Consider the following 10,000-nt stretch of genomic DNA (forward strand, 5'->3'; position numbering starts at 1 on the left):
GACCTCTGCATCTGTTTTTTGTCGGAGCCCTGTTTGGTAGGAGATGGCTTTCTTGATGGAGAGTTCGCTCTAGAAACCACAGGGAAAACTCACAGGTCATCTGGAGCTGAGGGCAGTAAGACGGACGGTTGTCTGACCAGGGGGGTTGAGTCTTTCAGCTGTCCCAGCTCTATGGTCATCATGGGCATAGGCTGTTCTCTTTCACACCCAAACACACTGAGATGAGTCCGCTCTAGCAACCAGACGAGTCCGCCCTAGAAACCATGGGGAAACACACACACTGGTCATCTGGAGCTGAAGGGAGTAATGGCCTGTACAGACTACACTTTTTATTTTTCTCATGTCACATTAGAAGCTTCCTCCTTCGATCGTCGTTCCCGACTCTGAATAATCGGACACGACAATGGAAATTTGACGGCCGCAACGCAATCGTGGCAAAATCAGGTGGAAATCGTGTCGTCCGCACAGGCCATAAGAGGGACCGTTGTCTGACCAAGGGGGGGTTGAGTTTTCCAGCTGTCCCAGCTCTACGGTCATCATGGGTGTAGGCTGTTCTCCTCTCCCACACCCAACATGCTGAGATGTTTGGGTGGTGATGTAAGTAAGGGTAGCGATTGGATTTTGTGAGAAAGTCATTGCAGTCTGACTGGACTGGATCTGGTTTGGTTGCTTACACAGAGGTAGGCACTCTGCTAGGTGTCTGCCAGCCAGAGAAAACACTGCATGGACCAAGGAGGTAAAATGTTAATGTGGAGCTCTGATTGGACGGAGTGTTGTACTCTCTGATGTGTTGTGTGTTTACATCCATCGTGTTCTGTGTGTGTGTCTTGTCCAGATGTATCTTCACTCGCACATGACCCGGGTGTGACCGTGCACGGACTAATTGAGAACACACACACACACACACACACACCCACACACACACACACAGATGTGGCGGTTGGGTTTTCCCCTCGGTGAGCTCCATGTAAACAGCTAGATACAGGTTTACTAGTTAACAGGCCATAGGGCCTCAGGCTCGATTGGGAGTTCGGTGCCTCCAGGTCTGCAGATGTAGCAGACACACAGGCCTGGCCTGTTATGTATCAATATAGGCTCTCTGCTCCTAGGCCGTGCTCCCAGGATCTCCATATATGGTCACATCCACTGTTGCACGACTGAGGACATCCGCCACATGGCAGATTTACAATTCTAGGTTAGTGATGATCACTTTGTCTCCGGGACGTAGCTTTGAGGCGGATCGACAGAACGACGATGTGAGCATCTCTGTCAAATGCCCAGCACCCTGGGAACCAGAGAATCTGACGCTAGATATAGGTTTCACTAGATCCGATTCTCCAACTTGGAGGCGTCGTGTGTGTGTGTGTGTGTGTGTGTGTGTGTGTGTGTGTGTGTGTGTGTGTGTGTGTGTGTGTGTGTGTGTGTGTGTGTGTGTGTGTGTGTGTGTGTGTGTGTGTGTGTGTGTGTGTGTGTGTGTGTGTGTGTGTGTGTGTGTGTGTGTGTGTGTGTGTGTGTGTGTGTGTGTGTGTGTGTGTGTGTGTGTGTGTGTGTGTGTGTGTAAGTTGTATGACAGTTCCAGTTGAAGTGTGAGGAACTCTGCACCCACATGTCTTATGGAGTGTTGAAGAGATGTTTCTAGGAGTGTGTTTGCGATGACATCTGTGGTGCTTTTGAAAATTCTTCTGCGATGGGTGCAGTGGGACAGAAAGTGTGTGTGTGTGTGAGAGAGAGAGTTTTAGACGTACGAACAGGGACATGAAAGCATCTTTCCACTGCTGTCCTCTCGTACTCTGCGTTTCGTTTTTTCTTCTTCTTTTGGTGTGATTTTTTTTTTCCCTCTCCCTGCGGCACGTCCTTCAGGGAGAGCTGCGGAACTCCGCCAGCAGCAGCAGCAGCAGCTCGGAGGGTTATTTATAGAAGACTGCAGCCACTCATCTCCTCCAGAGTGCACCGGCTGCAGCCAGTCAGACAATCAGACAGCCAGCCAGCAAGTCAGTCAGTCAGTCTGCTGCCACCTACTGCTGTGGAAGAGAAAAAGCCCTCAGTGTCCTCCCAGAGCAAGTTTGAGAACGATAGAAACACGGCAGCCAATCAGAATTCATGAGAGAGACTCCTATTGTAGACCAGTTTGGACAGTCATGTCGCTATAGTTGCAGTTGTCGTAGTGCTTGCTGTGGACTGGCCTTTAGTATTGGAAATGTATTGGGTATTGGGTATGCCATTCTGAACATACATTGATGTGTTGATTGACAGGTGCCATTCTAAGCATACGTTGTTGTGTTGATTGACAGGTGCCACTCTGAACATGCGGCCCGCCCCTATGTCCCTGGAGGAGATCGAGTGGCGTCAGACTCCGCCCCCCCTGACCACGGCGGTTGGCAGCTTCCGTCTGCGCCGAGGAAGCCGCTTCACCTGGAGGAAGGAGTGTCTCGCCGTCATGGAGAGGTGAGGATGGAGAGAGGGAGGGAGGGAGAGAGAGAAGGAGGGAAGGAGTGTCTCGCCGTCATGGAGAGGTGAGGATGGAGAGAGGGAGGGAGGGAGAGAGAGAAGGAGGGAAGGAGTGTCTCGCCGTCATGGAGAGGTGAGGATGGATAGAGGGAGAGAGAAGGAGGAAGAGAGGGAGAGAGAGAAGGAGGGAAGGAGAGGAGGGAGGAGGAGGCAGGAGCTGCCACTTCACCTGGAGGAAGGAGTGTCTCGGCGTCATGGAGAGGTGAGGATGGAGGGAAAGAGAGAGGGAGGGAGGGAGAGAAGGAGTGTCTCGCCATTATGGAGAGGCGAGGATGGAGAGAGGGAGAGAGAGAAGGAGGGAGGGAGAGGAGGGAGTGGAGGAGACAGATAGAAGGGGGGATGATAGAAATGGTGTTGGCACCAGTATTTGTGTTGAGAGAAAAGTGTCTATGTGTGACTTAAGAGACTAGAGAGAGAGCCAGAGATCCACAAAAAAAAAGGAAGTTCATCACTCATCGCTAAAAAAGAAGGCTGCCATTACTGAATGAGTGCAGAGAACTGGATTTGTCTGAAATCTCAAATGTAGAAAGGCCAATGTTTACTGTACCTGTGATGAGCAAGAGTGTGTTTGTGTGTGTGTGTGTGTGTGTGTGTTTGCGTTGGTGGAATGTGTTTAATGCATGTTACTGTAATCTCCTAATTCTTCTTGTCCAATCCAGTTACTTCAATGAGAACCAGTACCCAGATGAGGCCAAGCGGGAGGAGATAGCTAATGCCTGCAACGCTGTCATTCAGAAACCAGGTTTGTTCTACCAATCAGCAGCATACCAGCTCACTGGGACATAACCATAACTCCAGTACTGCAGTCATTTCCTGTGTATTAGCCGCATTGTGTATAAGCCGCAGGACAATGTTTTATACAAGTTAATAAGAAACAAAAGCATATTAACACCATAGTAATTGCCCCCCTGTATTAACCTCATAGCTGAAGAAATTTAGCAAAATCAATGTATAAGCTGCGGCTAATCGTTAAGTCAAGTCAAGTCAAGTCAAGTTTATTTATATAGCGCATTTCATACACAGACTTACGTAACAGTAACAGTTGGGAAATTACGGTACATCTACATTACATTTATTCATTTGCCGGACGTCTTTATTCAAGGCGACTTACAGTTAAAGGATAACAATTAGGCTATTAGCATTTAGCAGTTTAACATTTAAGCTAATGAGCTACAGTTGTAGCATTAGTATAGCCTGGCTAGCGCCACCACTTCTCAATGAGACGTGGTCTGGGAACCAAACGTTCATTTTCTCGTATTTGAAAGAAAATGCCGAGATCCGTTTATTAGGCGCCACGGATGTCTATTAAATGCGTCTGTGCATAGCTCATCATCGTCTTGCTTTCCCCCGTGTTCTGTGATTGGTCCCCTATCCTGGGCATAAATTAGGGCGGTAGTTTCCAGGCTGCCTTAGCAGCGTGAATCAAATCGCACGCAAGGCAGCATGGGAACACCCAGGCTAGCATTAGTATTCAGCCAAAGTCTGCAGGGGAATGTGAGGTGCGTTTGATTTGGGATCTGATTGAGGAGAACGTCAGCTTGAGATACTCTGGGCTCTGACAGGAATCTCACCTATCTGCCATCAATGTGAATTCAGGACATACAGAGTGTGTGTTTTACTTCTCTTTCTAATTGAGTGGTCTTCGTCCATTCTCTTCCCACTACCCCCCCCCCCCCCCCCCCCCCAGGGAAGAAGCTTTCTGACCTGGAGAGAGTGACCTCCCTCAAAGTGTACAACTGGTTTGCCAACCGCCGCAAGGAGATCAAGCGACGTGCCAACATTGGTAATGTGCCTGCACTCGCTGGCAATAGCGCCTCTCTGTGGTCGGGGAGGGCGTTGCTGCTTGACTGATTCAGACAGACAAGCAGACACTGAGACATGGTGCTCATGTTTTTGTGTGTCATTGTCTATCTATGCGCTCCGCTCGGTGGAAACAAAACCTTGTGGTTGTATTTATTCATTGAAAACTATGATGCGCTAGATAGATTGTTACAGTTTGAAGTTGACGACGGCTGGATTGAGTGGGTACCCAAACAATCTGCCAGCTGGCTCATTGAAAAATTAACCCGACTAAATAGACGAATATTTGAGTGTCATTTTTTTAATTCACTTTAGTTTGTCCATGCGTTTGTTTTCACCGAGTTATCCCGAACCAGAAGTGGCCGCAATGTTCAAGCACATGGTCAAGAAAATCTACTGAGATGTTTGGAAATTTGAGTGTGGAAAAAGTATGGAATTTTTGACATGATAAGATGTGTAGGAACCCAGTGTGAAATAACACCCTTTGTGTGTCTACTAAGAAGCCACAATCCTGGAGAGCCATGGCATCGACGTCCAGAGCCCTGGTGGCCACTCCAACAGTGACGACATCGACGGCAACGACTATGCCGAGCAGGTAGTCATAATAACACCCTTTCACATGTGCTTCTCTCTCTCTCTCTCTCTCTCTCTCTCTCTCTCTCTCTCTCTCTCTCTCTCTCTCTCTCTCTCTCTCCCTCTCTCCCTCTCTCCCTCTCTCATAAGGATCATTGGCAATGATGTAACATAGGCTTCGTGCTGCTTAAGCTAAGATGGTATTCTTTCCTCTTTCTATTCTTTTCAGCACTCTCCACGTCTATTTGCGCCCCGGGTAAAGATTAGTAAAGCAAAGTATAACAATTCACAACTTGGCATGCTGTCCGAGTTTCACAATGAATAGTGCCAACAATTGTGCCTTATGTGTTTTTGTTATAAAATATGTATTTCTTTGTGAGGATTTGTTCCTCAAGGTTGGATTGTTCCTCTTTGTTTTCATTGGGAAACTAAAATGGCAAAAGATTAGTATCTTTTTACTCCAGACTCAAGATGTTATCTTCCTCATCCTATATCAATAACTGTGGGGGGGGTGGCGGGGGGGGGGGGGGGGTGGCGGGGGGGGGGGGGGGGGGTGGCGGGGGGGGGGGGGGGGTGGCGGGGGGGCAAGGGGGGGGGGGAGGGGGGGGGGGGAGGGGGGGGGGGGTGCAGGATGTCCCCACAATGGTTTGGGTTTGCCATCTGAGTGCAGACATTTAGCTAGAGGCCAGGAGGATTGCTTGCGTTTGTATGTGTGTGTGTGTGTGTGTGTGTGTGTGTGTGTGTGTGTGTGTGTGTGTGTGTGTGTGTGTGTGTGTGTGTGTGTGTGTGTGTGTGTGTGTGTGTGTGTGTGTGTGTGTGTGTGTGTGTGTGTGTGTGTGTGTGTGTGTGTGTGTGTGTGTGTGTGTGTGTGTGTGTGTGTGTGTGTGTGTGTGTGTGTGTGTGTGTGTGTGTGTGTGTGTGTGTGTGTGTGTGTGTGTGTGTGTGTGTGTGTGTGTGTGTGTGTGTGTGTGTGTGTGTGTGTGATGAATCAGTGAGCCCGACCCGCGTTGGACCGTTTCCACATGTTCAGTTAAAGCTGTCGTTGCAGGGCTGTGACGTCCCCTACTTTGAGAAGAGATCCATGACCCGGCCGTTTGGCTTCTACCGCCTGGAACCCACCTCTCCCACACAGGTGAACACCGTCTCCCCGTCCCCACATCATGCATTTTCATTCATTTATTTTTTATCCAAATCTATAAAAAATATGAGGAATAACATTCAAGCTACAGCATAGAGGAGAGCTTTAGTAGAAATGAATAATACTACATCAATCAATACTTTTACCAGAGAATGAGAACACAGTTTGAAGTTTTAAGTAGTCAGAGTATAGTCAAATGAGAAAGTTAGGTACACTCATTTTAAATCTATGTGACCTCCAACCTTGAGGAAATATGTGACCAGAGCTGACAGTTTGGCAAGGATGTGTGTGTACCATAATTTCCCAACTATTAGCTGCGGTTTATACATTGATTTTGCTCAATTTCTTCAGCTACTGTATGAGGTTAATACTCAGGTTCAGCTAATATGGTGTTAATATGTTTTTATCTCTTTTAACTTGCATAAAACACTGCCCTGCAGCTTATACACAATGTGACTAATATACAGGAAATGACTGTAGTTATTACGGTTATGATTTCACATATTGTAGTACCATGCGAGGCCATATCTTGTGCTGATGCTAATGTTGGCACTGTGCTGTTACGCTACTTCCCTTTTTCAGTGTATGATGTTATGTTGCCTCAAAGAAAGTCAGGCTGCAGATGGATTAGTACACAGCTATCTAGTGGTTTGGGAATTAAACATTAATTTAACTATTGTAGTGTCCTTGAGAATCCATACAGTATCACAGAAAACATTATATTGTTATGCTCAAGTGTATCTATCCTATATATGTTTTACAACCCATATGAAAGGAGTAAGAGGTTGTGTTTGTATACTATCTATGTAGTTAAGTAGTATTAATAATGGTACTTTCACAAATTTACAAGATCAGACTTTGCAGTGGATTTAAGAAAGGTGTTTAATAAAAGCAGCAGACATAGAAAGCAATGTCATGATATTGGTGTTCTTTGAAGTCCCTGTCAATCCATCACAAGTCCTAATTGTGCTGTGTCGATCCACCAATTGAAACGCCCTCCTGGGGATGGACCAGTAAGGATTCCTCTTGTCCTTGTCCAGAAATGGACCTCCTCTTCTGCCATCTAGTCCTTCTGGTCTCCACTGCAAGAACTCAACACTTTCTCCTTTTCCTTTCCACCTGAAGCAGAATATATGAGGAACGTTTCATTAAAAACCCATTGCTGAGTCGCTTAGATGTTAATATGTGAGCTCCATCAGTGTTGCCTGGGATTAAGTGTGATTTCACTAAGTCTACTTTTCATATTCACTGTGAGCTGATTTCTTCTACTCACCCAGAAGACTGTCGAGTACGGCTTGGACATCATGTTCCCTCTGCTGTTTCTCGGTCTCCAGCTCTTTTCTATCATAGCCATGTATGCTTTCGACTGCATCCAAAAGGTTGTTCATCACAAATTTCACATCAGTGTCCCTCTTTTCAGTGGCTTCTATTTCCTCCATCTCTTTGTCAAGAAAGGCATCCAGGTCATTTATGACCCTGAGGAAATCCTCAGGAATATGGCCATTCAGAGTGCATCGCTCCTTGCTCTCCTCAGCCGTCTTGAAGTCTACCTGTTGTAGTTTCCTGATGAGGAGTTTGCGGAGTTCTCGTTTTCTCTTCCTTTTGTTTTTGTGACTGTCTTCGTCAACAACAACACCCAAGGTTTTAAGTTCTCTCCTCAATTCCTCCGTTTTGTATTTCTTAACTTTCTTTTTGATAGTTTTACTTGTATCTTTGTCGCCCTGCTGCTGTCCTGCCGTGCAGCAGGTCAAAAAACAAGTAAACCACATAATATCACCAGTATATCAAAAATCAACCAATCTCTTAACCAATGTGTGAACAAGTGAGCATCTGTACCAAAGATTCTAGCTCTGTTCTAGAATCTTTGATCTGTACACTTGGTTATGTTCTATTGGTATCATGTTGCCTAGACGTCTTTGTGACCTAAGCGGAATGTTGTGATGTATGATTGTTCCCTTTTAACTACATCATTCATTGGAATGTTGGCAGATTCCTTTGTCTTTTTTGACTGTCTTGGTCAGTCACTTTGTCCATACACTATACATTACTAGCAAAAGCAAAGCAGATTTATTCATACTGAATGTATTATTTATTATTTTATTTTATTTATTTATAGCACCTTTGTACATTTAGTTTTGCAGCCAGTGATCATTCTGCATATCATATTGAATCACCCAATGCAAACAGTCCAATCATTCAAATCGAGAGAGCAGCGATTTCATAACGTCACATTTGAGTGAAAAAAGAGAGTGAATAAAGAGAAGGTGAAAGTTCAATTTAATTATGGCTATCACCATACTAAGCTCAATCCTTTAGGATTGAACATTAGTCTAGTGTGTCAGTGCTTTATTTCTACTGCGTAAGAGGCGTGATCAATGGGCATAGTTCAAATGACTCGGTACGCTTGAATAGTCCTTCAGCCAATCAGACCAACGATCAGGATGCGCCTGGTGGATAAGCCTGTTTGTGATTGGACCCAGCAAACGTGGATAGGAAACAGGAGATAGATGTGCAGGTTTCCAGTCTGAGCTGCAGGGAGAAATCCAAATCGTTTACCCAACCTACATATGCATACAGACAAGTAGGTAGTATAAGTTAGACTACTATTTGCACAAGCTGCTATTTACACAAGCTGAACTTGACTTTCGAGTGTGTTACATTGCTTGGCAGTCAGAGAACTATTTATTTATTTTTTGTGGGCGCAGGATGATTGAACAAAAATCTAAACAAATAATAGAAAATCTTTCTCCAAATCCCTAAATCTATCTCTTAAACTAAATGTTGGTAATGGAACTTTTATATAAAACCAATATGACCCCCATGGTCGTGGTGACACCCATGGTCGTAGTAGTTACCTTTGGAATTACAGCCGTAGCAACCCACACCACTCCCACTCATGTCATATATTGCTTAAATATCTTTTTCCTATCCCCTTTGATTGTCAAAAAAACTCAACCAACGCCTGACTTTTGTCCTCTGTTTCCAGGACGATGCCGCTGGTCACAACGACCACCAGGACCCCATCTCGCTGGCGGTGGAGATGGCGGCTGTCAATCACACCATCCTTGCCCTGTCACGGCCCGGAGCAGGCGGAGTCCCCAGTGACATCAAGACCGAGGCGCTGGAGGACGAGTGAGCTGAATGCAATATCACGGGGGAGGGGAGGGGTCAGCGGAAGTCTACGTTTGAAAATCTGTGTGTGTGCGTGTGTGTGTGTGTGTGTATGTGTGTGTGTGTGTGGAGGAGACTTATTGTAATGACCAAACCAACGCTTAAACCCCAGCCCCTTCCCCACTTCTACTCTGGAAGCAGCATCATATCTCCTGGACTCACCCAATCACTGTTTGCTCCTCTTCTTCTCAGACGACTCTCAACAACCGTATCTCGTAACATGTCGGTTCTCTCCAGTCACTTGCAGAGACACTTTGAGGAGTAGGGACGGAAAACTTCAGCCATATTTTTTGCCCAGATACCTTCGGTTTCCTTCGCATTTTATCCGAACCAACCTCCCCCACTTGCAGGACCTCCAAACACACTCTGTACCTCTTCTTCAGTCTCAGCGTCAGACCTGTAGAGTAGAAGGCTCTCTCGTGTACCTCTTTTTAAATCCTTGACCGTGTGCTTCCATGGGTCTGTGTGTTCGTGTTCATTAAAGGATGTGGCTAGAGGGAGGACCGCAACCATGGACTGAGGACTGCTGGTAATTGAGGTGGATGAGGGAAGGGGTCCCCCCCTCCCACCCATCTCTTTACCTGTTGGGATCCTGGACTCCCTGAACACTGAGAGCCCGGAGCGTCCCATTGTGGTGTTCGAAGTGCTCCCTCCTCCTCCCTCCGGAATCTCTTGGACTGTGTGGTTCAGGTGGAGAACTATGAAAGAAGCCGGTCCCTCAGAATCTGGTGGGGAACGTACCTTCAGGTGCGGTCCGGACGGGTCAGACCCAAACGGGGTCAGACGCAGGTACCACACTGAGAACAACTA

General features: G+C 46.4%; 1 protein-coding gene across 4 annotated transcripts in view; it reads left to right on the forward strand.

Moving 5' to 3' along the window:
* The window catches only part of hmbox1b (homeobox containing 1 b), a 23,770-nt gene that overhangs the window by 13,137 nt on the left and 633 nt on the right, over nt 1-10,000 (forward strand). The window contains exons 5-10 of one of the 4 annotated variants that reach the window (XM_062550176.1): nt 2,292-2,445; nt 3,168-3,250; nt 4,196-4,291; nt 4,809-4,903; nt 5,918-6,013; nt 9,006-10,000. The exon at nt 9,006-10,000 is cut by the window's right edge and continues 633 nt beyond it. In XM_062550176.1, coding sequence (XP_062406160.1) covers nt 2,292-2,445; nt 3,168-3,250; nt 4,196-4,291; nt 4,809-4,903; nt 5,918-6,013; nt 9,006-9,155 — 674 coding nt within the window. In that variant the 3' untranslated portion in view covers nt 9,156-10,000. The remainder of the gene's footprint in view (nt 1-2,291; nt 2,446-3,167; nt 3,251-4,195; nt 4,292-4,808; nt 4,904-5,917; nt 6,014-9,005) is intronic. The other 3 variants (XM_062550178.1, XM_062550177.1, XM_062550179.1) reach the window with 3 other exon arrangements.

Source organism: Sardina pilchardus, chromosome 12 (assembly GCF_963854185.1).
Source record: "Sardina pilchardus chromosome 12, fSarPil1.1, whole genome shotgun sequence".
NCBI lineage: Eukaryota > Metazoa > Chordata > Actinopteri > Clupeiformes > Clupeidae > Sardina > Sardina pilchardus.